General features: G+C 43.0%; 3 protein-coding genes and 1 long non-coding RNA gene across 12 annotated transcripts in view; 2 read left to right on the top strand and 2 right to left on the bottom strand.

Moving 5' to 3' along the window:
• grip2b (glutamate receptor interacting protein 2b) overlaps positions 1-1,079 on the top strand; it is a 28,596-nt gene extending 27,517 nt beyond the window's left edge. The window contains exons 25-26 of the mRNA XM_077602197.1: positions 154-300; positions 375-1,079. Of these exons, the coding sequence (XP_077458323.1) occupies positions 154-300; positions 375-554 (327 nt within the window). The 3' untranslated portion in view covers positions 555-1,079. The remainder of the gene's footprint in view (positions 1-153; positions 301-374) is intronic.
• Positions 1-10,267, bottom strand: part of LOC144075306 (uncharacterized) — a 98,328-nt gene extending 88,061 nt beyond the window's left edge. Inside the window, exons 1-7 of one of the 7 annotated variants that reach the window (XR_013300527.1) lie at positions 8,875-10,267; positions 7,300-7,443; positions 7,161-7,227; positions 6,985-7,080; positions 6,300-6,758; positions 5,771-6,113; positions 5,564-5,685 (exon numbers count right to left, since the gene is read on the bottom strand). Coding sequence is in view for 2 of the 7 variants with exons in the window: in XM_077602195.1 (XP_077458321.1) it covers positions 5,802-5,895; positions 5,964-6,113; positions 6,702-6,758; positions 6,985-7,080; positions 7,161-7,243 (480 nt within the window). In the remaining 5 variants the exon portion in view is untranslated. The other 6 variants (XR_013300529.1, XR_013300526.1, XR_013300525.1 and 3 more) reach the window with 6 other exon arrangements.
• On the top strand, positions 3,788-7,705 carry LOC144075311 (uncharacterized). The gene is made up of 4 exons (XR_013300531.1): positions 3,788-4,037; positions 5,365-5,425; positions 5,601-5,699; positions 5,765-7,705. It is a non-coding gene; the product is annotated as an uncharacterized LOC144075311 (long non-coding RNA).
• A 721-nt stretch (positions 10,268-10,988) lies between the features above and the next one.
• Positions 10,989-17,292, bottom strand: part of LOC144076331 (sodium- and chloride-dependent taurine transporter-like) — a 20,029-nt gene continuing 13,725 nt past the window's right edge. For 2 of the 3 annotated variants that reach the window (XM_077604077.1, XM_077604076.1), the window contains exons 6-16: positions 17,117-17,249; positions 16,922-17,056; positions 16,739-16,842; positions 16,529-16,653; positions 15,900-16,012; positions 15,661-15,798; positions 14,564-14,666; positions 14,398-14,498; positions 14,110-14,280; positions 13,787-14,014; positions 10,989-13,712 (exon numbers count right to left, since the gene is read on the bottom strand). In XM_077604077.1, coding sequence (XP_077460203.1) covers positions 13,796-14,014; positions 14,110-14,280; positions 14,398-14,498; positions 14,564-14,666; positions 15,661-15,798; positions 15,900-16,012; positions 16,529-16,653; positions 16,739-16,842; positions 16,922-17,056; positions 17,117-17,249 — 1,342 coding nt within the window. In that variant the 3' untranslated portion in view covers positions 10,989-13,712; positions 13,787-13,795. The remainder of the gene's footprint in view (positions 13,713-13,786; positions 14,015-14,109; positions 14,281-14,397; positions 14,499-14,563; positions 14,667-15,660; positions 15,799-15,899; positions 16,013-16,528; positions 16,654-16,738; positions 16,843-16,921; positions 17,057-17,116; positions 17,250-17,292) is intronic. The other variant, XM_077604078.1, reaches the window with a different exon arrangement.

Below are 17,292 nucleotides of genomic sequence, written 5' to 3'. Positions count from 1 at the left end.
CCGGGGACGAAACGTCCGGTCACGGATGGTAACGCTTGGAAATGGCTAGTGAAAATAGCTTCAACTCAAATATATAGACATAAGAAAAGGATAAGGATAATTCCGTTGTACGCTAACAACATTTGGAATCCGGCCATTTTTGGACCCCCTTAGGTGACGGTGATGAAAGACCCCGAAAGCGACGATTTCGGCTTCAGCGTGTCCGACGGCTACCTGGAAAAGGGCGTTTACGTCAACATGGTGCGAGGCGACGGACCGGCCGAGCGATCGGGCCTGCGAGCCTACGACCGGATCCTTCAGGTAGCCCGCCGTCCACGGTTTTCGGGGTCCCGCCTCCTCGCCGCGGGCTGCTATTTTTCCCCATCCGTCCGCAGGTGAACCACGTCCGGACTCGGGACTTTGACTGCTGCCTGGCGGTGCCGCTCATCACGGAGGCCGGCGACCGCTTGGAACTGGTGGTCAGCCGCAACCCGCCGGATCCGACCGAGGACCACGACTACGACGATTATGACGACGACCACGACGCTCTGGACCGCCACCCCTTGGATCTGTAGCGCCGGATCGGAAGGTCGGTCGGCCCAAAACACAAAAACTGCGAGCCAAGATGCCGTCCCCACTCGGAGGTTCTTTTAAAGGCCGATTCTGACGTGAAGCACTTTGACTCGCCACCGGACGGGAGGATCCCAGGACAAAGTCACTCTTGGGTTCGCCACGGACGTCCGCTAAGCTAACGTGAAAGCGCTATCTTGGACCCGTACGGTAAGAGTGCGTCCAAAGGACCCCCAGTACATCTGGACTTCTTTTTTTTACACCTAGATTGCATGGAAAGAAGAAAAAGTTAACATTTTTCAGTGCAATAACTTCTTTGGCTGTCTAAAGTGTCCCAAAACATTTTGTCCACCTCGGATGATCATGTTACTTTTGTCCACTTTTCAATACTATTTAAAAAAAAAAAAGTTTTGTGGGACAATGGCCATGAAATAACACAAAGGTGGAATTGAAAGTAAATCAACCGGAAATGGGTACTTGGACGTTTCGTCGAAAGACGTTAGGTCCCCGTTCGTTTGGTCCCTGGATGTTTGGTCGAACGGACGTAAGGTCGAACGGACGTTTGGTCGAACGGACGTTTGGTCGAACGGACGTTTGGTCGAACGGACGTTTGGTCGAACGGACGTTTGGTCGAACGGACGTTTGGTCGAACGGACGTTTGGTCGAACGGACGTTTGGTCGCCGGGTTGTTGCTGTTGAAACCAGCTCTCAAAATTATAATCATGAGAGAGAGAGGGAGAGTTTATTATCTAAATATCTAATATCAAAATATCAACAGTAAACTCTGTCATAATTTGACAGCGAGCGAACCCGGCGACCAAACGTCCGGGGACCAAACGTCTTTCGACGAAACGTCCGGTCATGCCGGAAAAAACATCAAATTCAATTCCGTCGTGGTTAACTCTTTGCCTGCCTGCCATTGACAGCGACAGACGTCAATTTTGCCCTTGCCAGGACAGTCTTTAAAGTTTAAACGAACGCTCGATCTAGAGTCAGCAAAAGACTCTACCAGGCGTAAAAAAAAAAAATGCTGTGGTTGCCACGGCAACAGAAAAGTGCTTCCTGGCCTGGCCGTCCGCCACGATGATGTAGCGTTAGCGTGCCCCCAAGGCCGAACTTTCCAGTTACTCGCCCTCCCCCGTCGCATATTTTTAGTCCCCCCCGCATTCTAGGCAGGCAGGCAGCCTTCAGCTTTACATCAACGTCACCTGCCGCTGTTTTTCTTCCGGAACGCGGCCCCGTCCGAGGCAATTATCTGTGGATTAGCCGCGCTAAGAGGGGCCCTGGCGCCCGTCACATGAACCGGCGCGCCTGGCCGACAGCCACACCTCTTTGTTGACCCCCACCACTACCACCGTCAACTAACGCCTCACAAAGTTGACCGGTACCCTCACGGCGACCACCGTTTGGAGATTGGGCGGTGGTGTGGTGGTGACGTTTCCCAAACAAAAATAAATCTCCCACTCCAAACGGATGGGGCGTCTATTGTCCTCAATGGCAGCCGAAGAGTTAACGTCTCCCAAAATACCGCTAAGACAAGAAATCAAAGCTATATTTAAATGCCGTAAAAAAAAAAAAAATGATAAGCACAAAAGACGACGTCATGTAAATACTGTCATGACTTTATACATTTTATAAAGCAACAAAAGACACAAGAGAAAAGCCTTCCAAACGTCTTCATGTTCGTGCGTACATGCGGGTTTTTCTATGCATTTCAAGGTTGATTTTCAATCTGCAATTTCATGTATGGTAAACGTAAAAAAACGGAGCAGCTTTTTGCCTCTTTATGTCACGTGCAAATGTCGTTGGTTTGACTTTTTTTTTGTCCCCATACTTGAGTGGAAATGTTCAAGTGAACAATACTTTGGCACAAATGTCCGCTTGTGTTTTTTGTTGTCATGTCACGTTTTCCAACTAAATTTTCAAAATGATTTGTCTTGTTTTTCCGTCATCTTATTTGCGGGCCAAACTCAATGAAAAAATGTGCTCTAAACAGGTCAAAGTTTGCATTTGCTCAAATTATAGCTGCTACTCCAAGTATGGGTTCTCTTCTTAGTTGGCCTAATGGCAAACTACCCTAAAAAACGCCTCAAGTTAAGCAGGCTCGGCCCTGGTTAGTATTTGGATGGGAGACCGATTAACCGACGTCTGCTGTAACTTATTCTTATGTTAGCAAGTAGCTCAAGTGTTCACTTAGCCTGTGAGAAGCACTGCCATCTATCATTCACACTATTTCTATTGGAGAGTCGTGGCCTAAGTAGTTAGTGCATTACCCTCTCCTCAGGAGACCTGGGTTTGAATCCTGGTCCTGTGTTCAATTCATGGGGTTGGTACATCATTTGTTTATTTTTTTCATGCCCAAAACGCATGACTTTTTTTTAAAAAACTTAAACTATTGGAGGCTCTGCTGGATGAGCGGTTAGAGCATTAGCCTCTGAGGAGCCAGGGGTTCAAATCCCGGTCACTAACTGGAAACAAAAATCTAGGTTCCCTCCTGCCAGAGGCGAACCCCACCTGCCCACATGGCAGTCAGGTAAGGGAACCACTACACCATCAATGGGCCACACTTTACTTAGTCATTATTGGAAAGTCTTGACCACACAAGGTTGTTTCTATGTAAGGGAAAAATGATGCCCGGCCGGGATTTGAACCACACCTGCCTGCATGGCAATCAGGTGAGTGAACCACTACACCATGAAGTGGCCACACTATAATTAGTGATTATTGGAAAGTCTTGACTATACACGGTTGTTTTTATTTAAAGGAAAAATGATGCCCGGCCGGGATTTGAACCCCAACTGCCCACATGGCAATCAGGCGAGTGAACCTCTACACCACGAAGTAGTCACACTTTTAACTTGGCCATTTCTGGAAAGTCATGACCACACAATGTTGTTTCTATTTAAGGGAAAAGATGTTTCCCAGCTGGGATTTGAACCCCACCTGCCTACATGGGAGTCAGGTGAGTGAACCTCTACACCATGAAGTCAAGAGCCAGTTTAAGACTTTTTTTTTGGACCTATTTCAAACGTGGGCCATCAAAGTGCAAACTTTTGACCATTTTGACCCAGGTAAGAGCACCTTTGTTGAATATTTCACCTATTTTCATAATACACAGCGGTGTATGATGACAATAGAGGCTTTTGATATAAAGGCTTAACATCCCATAAGACTAGGCTTTCATTTCAAACTATTATATTAAAAAAGGGGAAAAAAAGTCGAGGGCGTTCCCTGAATTGACGTCACATTGATGAGCCGGAAGTGAAGCGGACCGGAAGAGACAATGGAAAAACACGCTTTTCGTTGACCTGTATGCTTTGTTTTGTTTGTAAAAGTATTTTCAGGTTTTTAATCGCATAACCTAAAGGTCCTAATTTGGGTCAGCTCCAACCAAAACACGTTCGTTAAAGGACATGAACAGAAGTCCACCAAGAAGTTGTTGTTTTTGACGGTGGCTGATTTTTGTGTACTCGACGCATGGCGAAAAGGTAAGAAATGCTCCCGTTTTCTTCATTGCGAGCTTCTCTAAAGATAGAGTTCCACTTGCAGTCCTAATATCTCCAAATCCAATTCGAAATTCCTTTATAGACCATTTGTCATAAAACGAAAATCCGAATTGTGGAAAGACACTCTCTCCAGTAATAGTGGTGATATCTGACGACTTGATTTATTTATTTAATTTTGGTAATGACCATGTATAAAAAAATATATAAAAAAACGACATAGTATAGTAAGGTTTTTTTAATAAAAAACGACATAGTATAGTAAGGCTTTTTTTAAAATAAAAAAACGACATAGTATAGTAAGACTTTAAAAAAAATAAAAAACGACATAGTATAGTAGGGCTTTTTTTTCTTAAAAAACGACATAGTATAGTAAGGCTTTTTTAAAATAAAAAACGACATAGTATAGTAAGGCTTTTTTAAAATAAAAAACGACATAGTATAGTAAGGCTTTTTAAAATAAAAAACGACATAATATAGTAAGGCTTTTTTTCGTAAAAAAACGACATAGTATAGTAAGGCTTTTTTTAAAATAAAAAACGACATAGTATAGTAAGACTTTTTTTAAAACATAAAAAACGACATAGTATAGTAAGGCTTTTTTTCCCTTAAAAAACGACATAGTATAGTAAGGCTTTTTTAAAATAAAAAACAACATAGTATAGTAAGACTTTTTTTTTTTAAATAAAAAACGACATAGTATAGTAGGGCTTTTTTTTCTTAAAAAACGACATAGTATAGTAAGGCTTTTTAAAATAAAAAACGACATAGTATAGTAAGGCTTTTTTCGTAAAAAAACGACATAGTATAGTAAGGCTTTTTTCGTAAAAAACGACATAGTATAGTAAGGCTTTTTTTAAAAATAAAAAACGACATAGTATAGTAAGACTTTTTTTTAAACATAAAAAACAACATAGTATAGTAAGGCTTTTTTTCTTAAAAAACGACATAGTATAGTAAGGCTTTTTTAAAATAAAAAAACAACATAGTATAGTAAGACTTTTTTTTTAAATAAAAAACGACATAGTATAGTAAGGCTTTTTTTCGTAAAAAACGACATAGTATAGTAAGGCTTTTTTAAAATAAAAAAGACAGTATAGTATGGATTTTTTTCTTAAAAAATGACAGTATAGTAAGGCTTTTTTTAATAAAAAACGACATAGTATAAATATAGTAAGGCTTTTTTTCCTAAAAAATGACCCAATGTATAACAAGGCTTTATTTATAAAAAAACAACATAGTATAGTAAGGCGTTTTTCTTCAAAAAATGACCATGTATAGTAAGGCTTTTTTCTTGTGGTCTTTCTGACAGGATGGAGTCGGTTTGGGACCACCAGCTTGCGGATGAAGCGCCGCCCCGACCGCTCGCCTCGGTATGTTATTGTCTCGCCTTGTTGCAGCGATCATAGTGCGTGTGCATAGATAGCCACATCCCCTTACAAAATACTTTTTAGAAAGGAAAAAAATATTTCTTCTAAATCAAAGTCAAGGTCACACAATAGAACAAGAGATACTTTGCTGTCAACTTTTATTTTGATTTTTTTTCAGATGTGACAAAGGCAAAAATGGATGACTTGTGCGATGGACAGTCTTCCAACAAAAAGCTTTCCCAAAGCGTGGAGAGCGAGGACACCTGACGACAAAAAAGTAGGTTTAAAAGAGACATTCATGTTGATGTGCGGAAAATATTTATTTTCTTTTGTTTTTCTTAGACTCACCTGCGGATGGCGGTGATGTAGGATGTCGAGTTCACCAGGTGGCTGACTTGGCCTCAATAGTAGAGAGCACCAACTCACCACACAAGAGGTCATCGGTTGGATTCCTCACCTCCTCCAACTTGTCACTTTTCAGGTCAAATAAAAAAGGGAGGTGGCTTATACACTTAGTCAAATGAGTCGAGCGCCCTCCTACCGAAAATACTTGGCCGGTCGAAGTTTAGTGGGTGTGTGGGTGGGCCCCTTGGCGCACACAGTAGAGTATGCGCCTACCACCGAGTGGAAGCTGGTTCGCATCCCGCAGACGTACTCTTGGTGCCTCTCCCGCCTTCGGCGGGAGAGACACCTGCGACATAAGATAAATTACCTTTTACTAAAAAAACCTAAAAAATAAATTTTACATTTAATCATTACATCCAAATTTGTTAAAATACTTAGCCTAAAAAAATCAAAACACTTAGCCAAATTACGAACATGCTGAGTGAGGGAGGTGGCTTGCACACTTAGTCAAATGAGTCGAGTTCCCTCTTACCGAAAATACTTGGCCGGTCGAAGTTAAGTGGGTGTGTGGGTGGGCCCCTTGGCGCACACAGTAGAGTATGCGCCTACCACCGAGTGGAAGCTGGTTCGCGTCCCGCAGACGTACTCTTGGTGCCCCTCCCGCCTTCGGCGGGAGGGACACCTGCGACATAAGATAAATTACCTTTTACTAAAACAAACTTTAAAAATTAAATTTTACATTTAATCATTACATCAAAATTAGTTAAAATAAATGGCCTAAAAATTCCAAAGACACTGGCTATTAGCTAAGATTTCAAATAAGCCACCCAAACACTTTTATTGGACAGGACCATGCTGAGAAGGGAGGTGGCTTGCACACTTATCCAAATTGGTGGAAGGTTCCTTTAGCGCACACAGTAGAGAATGTGCCTACCACCGAGTGGAAGCCGGTTCGCATCCCGCAGACGTACTCTTCGGCGGGGAGAGGCATCTGCGACATAAGATTAATTACTTTTTACAAACAAAAACTTTAAACATTAAATTTTACATTTAATCATGACATCAAAATTAGTTACAATAATTGGCCTAAAAATCCAAAGACACTGGCTATTAGCTAGGATTTCAAATAAGCCACCCAAAAAGTTTTACTGCACACGACCATGCTTTTTAGGGAGGCGGCTTGTACACTTAGCCAAATTCCTCGAGCGCCCTCTTACCGAAAATACTTAGTCAGTCCAAGTTTAGTGGCGGTGGGTGGGTCGGCTGCCCCGCGTTCTTCTCGTCCTGCTCCTCTTCCACGTTGTCCAATGCATCTTTCATGACACAGAGACAATTATTTCTCAACAGTGCCCAAGATGACAACATTTTTGTCCTACGACACTAATATCTTTACCGTTGCGACACAGTCTTCAACCTGGCATGACGAAGGCGGTGGCGACGTGCATCTGTCCCAACTGCTCCTGCCGTGAATGACATAAAGGTCACGTGATCAAAGTTATGATGTTGACGACGACGACGACCATCGGACTTACAGATCAGTGAGGATTTTCCATCAGGCGGCGTTGTCCGCCTGCATCCGCGGGAGCCGTCCAAAAGCATGACCGTGTCAGCCTCCGCTCACCGGGGCGCCGGAGACTCCTGGATGAAGGTGCAATCCGGGGGGTGCCGGTACGAGTCTGTCAAGAAACAAGGCAAGGCGTTAGGCAACTTGTGGGGAACATTTCCTCCATGCTGTAACTTACATTCAACAAATATCTTGGACGTACACGAGCCTTGTGAGGATGAGTCAGAAGCCAAGATTCATTCATTATGTATACAATAAAGTCAAATATGAATATTATTGCTCAAATGCCTCACAATGCGTTTTTTTGTATTTTTAAAGAAAATAGCCTTACTATACATGGTCATTTTTTAATAAATAAAAGCCTTACTATACAATGTACATGGTCATTTTTTAAGAAAAAAAGCCTTACTATACTATGTCGTTTTTTTTAGGAAAAAAGCCTTACTATACTATTTTTTATTTTAAAAAGCCTTACTATACTGTTGTTTTTTTAAGAAAAAAAGCCTTACAATACTACGTCGTTTTTTAAGAAAAAAAACCCTTACTATACTATGTCGTTTTTTAAGGAAAAAAGGCCTTACTATAAATGGTCGTCTTTTAAAGAAAAAAGCCTTACTATACTACATCGTTTTTTAAGAAAAAAAGCCTTACTATAAATGGTCATTTTTTTACGAAAAAAGCCTTACTATGTCGTTTTTTAGGAAAAAAGCCTTACTATACTATTTTTTATTTTAAAAAGCCTTACTATACTGTTGTTTTTTAAAGAAAAAAGCCTTGCAATACTACGTTGTTTTTTAAGAAAAAAAAACCTTACTATACTATGTTGTTTTTTAAGGAAAAAAAAGCCTTACTATAAATGGTCATCTTTTAAAGAAAAAAGCCTTACTATACTATGTCGTTTTTTAAAGAGAAAAAAGCCTTACTATAAATGGTAATTTTTTACGAAAAAAGCCTTACTATACTATGTCGTTTTTTAAGAAAAAAAGCCTTACTATAAATGGTCATTTTTTTTACAAAAAAAGCCTTACTATACTATGTCGTTTTTTAGAAAAAAAGCCTTACTATACTATTTTTTATTTTAAAAAGCCTTACTATATTGTTGTTTTTTAAAAGAAAAAAAGCCTTACAATACTACGTTGTTTTTTAAGAAAAAAAAACCTTACTATAATATGTCGTTTTTTAAGGAAAAAAAGCCTTACTATAAATGGTCATCTTTTAAAGAAAAAAGCCTTACTATACTATGTCGTTTTTAAGAAAAAAAAGCCTTACTATACTATGTTGTTTTTTTAAAGAAAAAAAGCCTTACTATACTATGTCGTTTTTTTAAGAAAAAAGCCTTACTATTCATGGTCGTCTTTCAAAGAAAAAAGCCTTACTATAAAAAGGAATTTCGAATTGGAAAAGTCGTCTTCTTTTCTGTCCTTGTGCGATCTTTCAAACGATTAAAAACACTAAACGCAATTCGATTTGGAGATATTAGGACTGCAAGTGGAACTTTATCCTTACAGAAGCTCGCAATGAAGAAAACGGGAGCATTTCTTACCTTTCCGCCATGCGTCGAGTACACAAAAATCAGCCACCGTCAAAAACAACAACTTCTTGGTGGACTTCTGTTCGTGTCCTTTAACAAACATGTCTTGGTTGGAGCTGACCCAAATTAGGACCTTTAGATTATGCGATTAAAAACCTGAAAATACTTTTACAAACAAAACAAAGCATACAGGTCAACGAAAAGCGTGTTTTTTCATTCTCTCTTCCGGTCCGCTTCACTTCCGGCTCATCAATGTGACGTCAATTCAGGGAACGCCCTCTACTTTTTTTTCCTTTTTTAATATAATGTAGTTTGAAATGAAAGCCTAGTATTATGGGATGTTAAGCCTTTATATCAAATCAAAAGCCTCTATTGTCATCATACACCGCTGTGTATTATGAAAATGGGTGAAATATTCAACAAAGGTGCTCTTATATGGGTCAAAATGGTCAAAAGTTTGCACTTTGATGGCCCATGTTTGAAATAGGTCCAAAAAAAGTCTTGAACTGACTCTTGACTTCATGGTGTGTAGAGGTTCAAATCCCAGCAGGGAAACTTTTTTTCCCTTAAATAGAAACAACCTTGTGTGGTCAAGACTTTCCAGAAATGACCAAGTTAAGCGTGACTACTTCGTGGTGTAGAGGGAGCCAACATTTTTGTTTCCAGTTAGTGACCGGGATTTGAACCCCTGGCTCCCCAGAGGCTAATGCTCTAACTCAGGGGTCGGGAACCTTTTTGCCACAGAGAGCCATAAACAATTTCTATTTTCAAATGTTATTCCTTGAGAGCTATACTCAGAATTTAGGAGTAAAAATTAGAAAATGAGATGTGATTTTTTTGGGGGTCATTTTACCACTTTTAAAGTGCAAAATGAATTATTTTGGCAACACTGTTATGCAGTTGCTAATCAATGAAAATATGCATGCAGAAAGTATAATGAAAAAAAAAGATGACTGAAGTTAGAGGTAGTGTCAAATTGTCCAATTGGTGCATTCGGGACTCGGCTCTGTCAACAGCGGTTTAAATACATATTTTAGCTCACAGGTTAGCCAAGAGCCACATGCACCCATCAGAAGAGCCACATATGGCTCCCGAGCCATAGGTTCCCTACCCCTGCTCTAACCACTCATCCAGCAGTCTCCAATAGTCTAAGTAAAAAAAAAATGTCATGCGTTTTGGGCATGAAAAAAAATAAACAAAAGGTATTGAACACAGGACCAAGTTTCAAACCCAGGTCTCCTGATCTGAGGGTAATGCACTAACTACTTAGGCCACAACTCTCCAATAGAAATAGTGTGAATGATTGATCCCATTGCTTCTCACAGGCTAAGTGAACACTTGAGCTACTTGCTAACATACATACCTGTCAACCTCTGCCGATAACTGCCCTTATAAATGATTATGATTCCCCTTACCCCCCCCCAAAAAACGTACAAACACCGTACGACTCGTTGTACGGTGTTTGTAAGGTTTTTGGGGGGTTTGTAAGGGATTGAATCATAATCATTTATAAGGGCAGTTATCGGCAGAGGTTGACAGGTATGTAAGAATAAGTTACAGCAATCATCGGTTAATCGGTCTCCCATCCAAATACTAACCAGGGCCAAGCCTGCTTAACTTGAGGCATTTTTCAGGGTAGTATGCCATTAGGCCAACTAAGATAAGAGAACCCATACTTGGAGTAGCAACTAGAATTTGAGCAAAAGCAAGTCCAAATAGCTTTTGGGGCATGTGAAGTCCTAATTTTGTAGTTGGTGCCTTGTTTGGGAAAATTTGTGAACGTGGCACGCTTGGACGCACCGTCCGTCTCGGGTGAGCGAGTGAGCGCGCCTTTACATGCAAATTGCCTTTTGTTTTGAAGTGAACGGCATTTGTTAACCTGAAAAGATAGAAATGGCAAACGTTACTCACAAAACCTGCTGTGTGTGTTTCAAAAGTTGACAGTCAGGTAAAGCTCCGTGCAATAGAATACTTTTCTACAATAATGTAAAGTTTTCCTCCCTCAAGTAGGAAGGAAGTCAATGATCCAAGTTGTCTCGTGGCCAATAAAAGGTCAAAGTCAACTTTAGCTCATTTCCTGTCCCAATTGTTGCATTTTGTTCACATGCCAAATAGGGAAAAAAAAGCACAGTTTATTTTTATTTATTAAGAAACAACATAAAACAACGTTTACACATTTCTCTCAAACCTGATCAACACTTTTTTTCCAAGTTTACAGATGACTTGGTAGAATGAAAACACACACCGGAAAAATTGAATATGGAACTTTTGAAATGTTCGTTTTAGATGAATGTCGAAGAGAGGAAGCGGGGGGGTCAGGGGGGGCAAAGGTCAGTCAACAAACACGAGAAAAATAGTCGGACGATACTTTGGGACAAGTATTGCGGGAGGAAGCAAAAATAAAATAAAAGGGGGCAATTTTGTGGACAATTTAGAACCAAAATCTCAGCAACATCTGTTCATTGTTAGTCGTGTTCGTGCTATACGTTAGCCTAGCCTTACTAGCGACGTTAGCATAGCGGTGGGTCACTTTGACGTGTGGATTCTGATAGTTGAATTCAGGGGGTCCAATTTCATTGATTTAATTTCTTTTAAGGGGAAAAAAATAGCCAAGAATCAGCGTTTAACAACAAATGTATCTGTAAAATTCATATTTAAGGGGATGACAGTAAAGAATTTGGGAGAAAAATATTTAAAATTCTTTTGGAAAGGTTTAAAATATAATTGTGTTTGAAAATAAAATGTATATTCATAGAAAAAATATTCATTTTTACATAAAAGAAAGAAAAAAAAGTATTTGAGGTAAGAATGTGATGATCTGATTTTTTAGTTGTGATATGATTTAGCATTCATTGGTGGAAAATGTTACAATTTGCAGTAAGAACGCGGATATGAAATGATTTTTAAGGAGAAAATACATTTGGGTGGCGCCTCAAAAGCCAGGAAATGACAATTGGACCCGACTTTTTTTTTTGCCATGATATGTTGCATGTTAGCCGAAGCTGTTAGCGCGCCATTAGCATGTGTGAAGGAAAGCCACATTTTATTTTTGAAATCTAAATTTATGTCTTTTTTTGAGAGGGAGAGTGAATATTTGATTTAAAAATAATAATAACAATATTTGTGACAAATGTTTACAGCAAAAAAATCATTTTGGGCCCAATATGTTTGCTTAAAACACGTATTTTTCCTCAAATTGATTCATAATACGTAACAAGGGGTGATTTAATTTTGGGGGTCAAAGGTCAAAGGGATATGATTGTGCCCAACATAGCTTAAAAGTAAATACAGGGATTGTTATTAAATTGACAGAATATGTCCGTATGGTGCAATTAGAGGAGGTGATCAAATTTGGGGGTCACAAGGTCAAAGGTCAGTGTGTGTGCGTGTCTAAAATAACTCAAGAAGAAATAAAGGGTTGAAATTGAAGATTGCAGGATGCTCTTGGAATATTCATCTCAACATTTGGTGACATTTTGGAGTGACCAGGTCAAAGGTCACAAAGGTACGTCAAATAACCCAGGAATGAACAAAGGGATGATCATCAAATTTGTGAATACCAAACGAAACGCAAGGCGGGATTCAATTCTGGGTGACAAATCAAAGGTCAAAGGTCGCAAAGCTTTTGGTCAAACGCTCGCGTCCGGCGAAAGTCCACCACGACGAAGATTTGCCGGATACGAGAGGTGGTGACGTGAGAGGTCAAAGGTCACACGGGTTCACGCGCGTCGTCGTAACTCGCCGAGGGATACAAATCAAAGTGGCGGGATATTTTGGCATTATGGATGACGAAAGAGGCGATTGGATTTGGAGGTCAAAGGTGGCAGACATGACTCGCCAACGCCAACCAATGGGGACCGGCCGCCGTGTCCCGGGCCCCGCCCCAACATTTTTTGTCTTAGCGCTGGCGTTGTTGTTCTACGCAAAACTACTCACCCACGTGGAATACCAAAAGACTAGTACGGTCCTAAGAGAACATAGACGTAGCAGAATGCTAATAGCCAAGAAAGAATATCCGGCCGCTAAGCTAACACACGGAACAGCAAACGGGAAATCGGGAATTCGGGAAAAGGCTTCCTTCCACGCCGTGCTTAAGTTAAGGTGCGTTTTAGAACCACAATCCTGGTTTCCATTTTGCTTTTTTTTCTCCTTTGAATACTTGGACATTTGGCGGATTTTTCGCTTCCGTGCTTTTTTGTTTCCTTTTTTTTTGGTGTTTCACAGCTTTGATTTGTCACGTTTCAAAATGGCGCGGCCAAAACGGATCGGTCGGGGACGGCGGGCTTGTCCAAGTCTTCACTTTGTGACACTTCTGACCATCTAGCTTTAAATAATAATAATAATAAATAAATACGTAACGTCGTTAGGATTTGGTTCAATTTTAAAGTAGCATTTTTGGAAAACTGAAAACTCTTCAAGTACAACGTTTTAGCATGTTTCTAGTCACCCTAGTTTGGATTTGTTTACAGTAAAAAGTAGGATTCAAAAACTGAAGTAGAAAGCTTTGGCTTGTCTATAGTCACCATAGTTTGAATTTGGTTACATTGTAAAGTAGGATTAAAAACAACAACAAAAATGGAATGAGCTTAAATGACTTGCCAATTTGAAGCCATTTTGGCATATTACGCTTTTCAGTAACGCTGGTCAGAAGTGCATAAAATGGGACTTTGGACATCCCTGCTTTACTTTTCAGTGGTTCCAATGATTAGATTATTGGGGGTGTCAACATTACCGGTCGCCCTCATCGGCTTCTTTTTGGGGTTTAAGTTGGGTCGGCTTGGCTTGGCTTGGCTTGGCTTGGTTTGGGTTCGGATCTCAACTTTTCATTCCAGGACTCCGGCCACGGTCACCTTGTCCACAAGAAGAAACAGGTTTGAGAATATTTCTCGTCTTCCTTAAAACCCCGCCCCCCCATCCCACGGACAGAAGGTTGCTAGTTAGCGTTAGCCTGAGGAGAAGCAATCGGGTGGAGAGCGACGTCATACATCATGGTTTCTACGATGGTGTGGCTGGGGCCCTTCATCAGCAGTCCCTTGTTCCCGTTGGGGTCCGCCGCCGCCGCTGCCGCGTAGGCCTGGTCCCGGGGGCCGCGGTGGTCGGCCGGGCGGGAGCTGGCGCCGCCGCGGACCGGGGCGGCCACCGCCTTGATCCTCTGCCAAGAGAAACGAGAATTAGAAGAATAGCACAAAAAATAGGCCGGGCGAATGGACGCCGGCCCGAATGGACACGGAGACCATCTCGCCGCACCTCGATGAGCGGCCCGTCCGATCGGATGATCTTGATGACCACCACCATGGGGATGCAGATCATGGAGGCCAGGGCCAAAGTCCAGCCCACCCCGATGGCCCAGTCGGGGTACTCGTACATTTTGTTGTACGTCAGCGGCTTGTACTTGACCAGAGAGAAAATGAAGCAGCTCTGCGCACGTACACAAACATAAACAAACACATTTTGAGCTGAAATCCGCAGGCCCCGGATGTCGATCTTCGGATCGGAGAGGGCGTGGCCAAGCCAGGGCGGAAGGGCGGTCCTTACCATGCACAAGCAGGGAGTGATGATGGACCAGCTCCATTTCATCCAAGGGTTGGGCCTGTAGCCGATCATGTCCTCCACGGCATCGTAGAAGTTATCCACGCCTAAGCAAAAGGCGTCAGTCGCGTGGGTGGCGGTCCCGGATGGGCGGGGCTTCGACGCCACTCACCGTAAACCCAGGCAACGGCGACACATTCAAAGAATGCCACCCACAGAAGGCACACGCCACTGGCTGCGTAGTAATCAAAGAGCTGGAAGACGTACATGCCACCCTGAGGACCAACGGGAAAAGCAAATGACCTTTCAGTGATAAACAGACAGACGGACGGACCAATCGGCGCCGCTTTCTAAACCCCCCCCAAAAACGAAATCTTTCCATGTTATTTTCAAATACAACACAGTATGTGATGAATTGTATAGACACTCCCCTACTTATGAACGAGTTAGGTTCAGTACGATTGTTCATAAGTTGAATTTGTTCGTAAGTTGATTCAGTGCTATATTTTGTATTATAATTTATGTTTTTGTCAATACACCCGATGGATTGTGGCCTGTATACATTGACATCAATACAGCTTGACAAAGCATGGAAAGCACCGTTGGAAAAGTTACGCTAGCTACCAGCTAGCTACTATTTACGAATGGATTGTGGCCTGTATACATCGACATCAATACAGCTTGACAAAGCATGGGAAGCACTGTTGGAAAAGTTACGCTAGCTACCAGCTAGCTACTATTTGCGAATGGATTGTGGCCGCCTGGACAAACGTATAAAACTCAGCGTTTTCGATGACTCATTTGGACAATTGTTCCATTCGGACATAGAAAATGAGGACTTTGATGGATTTGTGGGTGATGATGTGAGTAAGTTGTAAAATGGCTAAATAAAGTACAACCGAACTCAATTTTCCTTCCGTTGCCTTTTTAAAAACATGTTTTTAGCGTGTGGGTGTAGCGTGCAAGGACTATATATCCCAGCAGTCACTGCGCAACGGAACCCGGAAATAGGCTGCTTCCGGTAGCCAGCGCTATTGCGGTTCGATATTCATATATAATATATAACATATATGCGTCTAAAAAAACGGTGCGTCCTTTGTGTGTTTAAAATACAGAAATAGCACTCGTTACTGACACTGCGGCTAAAAATACAATGTGCCATATAGTCGTGAAAATACGGTACCTTGCTAGCTTAGCAAAAGTATGAGAGTAACGTTGTTTGATGGTTCATTTGGGCCGGGCCCGCCCTGGCGCCTTTTGCGGTCTTACCTTGGTAACCATGGTGAGTCCCAGCAGGTAACTAATGAAGCAGATGATGGCGATGAAGACCTCTCTGCGGTAACCCTTCCGTAGGAAGGACGGATACAGATCCACCAGTGATGTGATCTGCCCTTCCACCTCCACAAACTGTCAAAAGGGAGGACGTCAGTGACGGCGGAGGCTAGAAAGGCACCGCCGTGCGTCCTCCGGGGCTCCGGGCCGCCCCGTCAACGGCGAGCGCCCCCTACCTGACTGTCCAGGCCAAGCAGCAGGAGCATGACGAAGAAGAGGATGGCCCAGAGTGTGGGGAAAGGCATCATGGTTACGGCTTTGGGGTAGGCGATGAACGCCAAGCCGGGCCCTGGAGAGCCACGGGGTCAGTGAGCCATCGAGCACCGTTGGGGACCCCCTCCGGCGTGTGCGATCGATTGGTCACCGGTCTTTTGGTCGCGGTCTTTTGGTCGCCCGGACCGTGACAGCGGGCGACCAAAAGAGCGGCGACAAAACAAGGTAAAACAAGACGGTCTACGCATCAATAAAAGCCAACAATGGCCATGAGCACTTTCACTGAGCCGACGTGTGAGTGTAGAAGAGTTTGTATGTACATGTGTTGTCCCTTTAAGAAGCGACGGCAGTTTAGTCAGGGTCTTAACAAGTTCTCCAACAAAAAACAATAAAAGTCCGGGAAATGTGGAGCTTTTCTTTAGCCTAATAATTAACAGGGCATTAAGTATGACTAAATAGTCATTCACAGTTTGTATTTAGGGAATTTGAGCAACCATTTAAATGGTAATAATCAATAACCTTCCGGGCGACCAAAAGACCGGCGACCAATCATCCGTGTACCCCCTCCGGCACCTTCCCCCGAGCCTCTTACCCGACTCGGCCACGTCGGCGATGTTCACCCCTTGCTCTTGCGCCATAAAACCCAGGACGGAGAAGATGGCGAAGCCGGACACAAAACTGGTGCCGCTGTTCAGGGCCCCCAGCAGCAAACAGTCCCTGTCCAGCACACACCATTCCCATCGGTCAAAGGCCAGGCACCCCCGAGCGATCCCGAGCCCCTTCCGTCCTCCCCCGTACTGACCTGTAGCAGTTGTATTTGTACTTGTTGTAACTGCCCAGGGACGTCATGGCGCCCAAACAGATGGCGTAGGAGAAGAAGATCTGGGTGCCGGCGTCGATCCACACCTGTCAGTTTTTTTGCACCCCCGTTAAATGACGGAAGCTCGGAGGCCCCGCGCCACCTCCGACCGGACGACGCTCGTACCTCCGGGTCCTGAAGGCGGGCCAGGTCGGGGTACAGGTAGAACTTGATCCCCTCGGAGGCACCGGGCAACGTCACGCCGCGAATCAGCAGAACGATGAGCATGGCGAAGGGGAAGGTGGCTGTGATGTACACCACCTGTGGGTGGGGTCAGGGGTCAGTTGAGGAGGCCTGGTCGGAGGCCACTCGACGACCCACCTTGCCCGTGGATTTGACGCCCTTCCAGATGCAGAAGAAGCAGATGACCCAGACCAGCAGGAGACAGAGGGCCAGGTCCCACTTGACCGGGCCTATGTCGTCGATGCCGCTGCCGATGCCCAACACTTTGTGCCTGCGCCGTCGGGAACGCCATGGCGGTGAGCGAGCGAGCGAGC

Source organism: Stigmatopora argus, chromosome 6 (assembly GCF_051989625.1).
Source record: "Stigmatopora argus isolate UIUO_Sarg chromosome 6, RoL_Sarg_1.0, whole genome shotgun sequence".
NCBI classification, from domain to species: Eukaryota; Metazoa; Chordata; class Actinopteri; order Syngnathiformes; family Syngnathidae; genus Stigmatopora; species Stigmatopora argus.
Note: the sequence above shows the minus strand (reverse complement) of the source record. Positions and strands in the feature narration are given on the sequence as shown.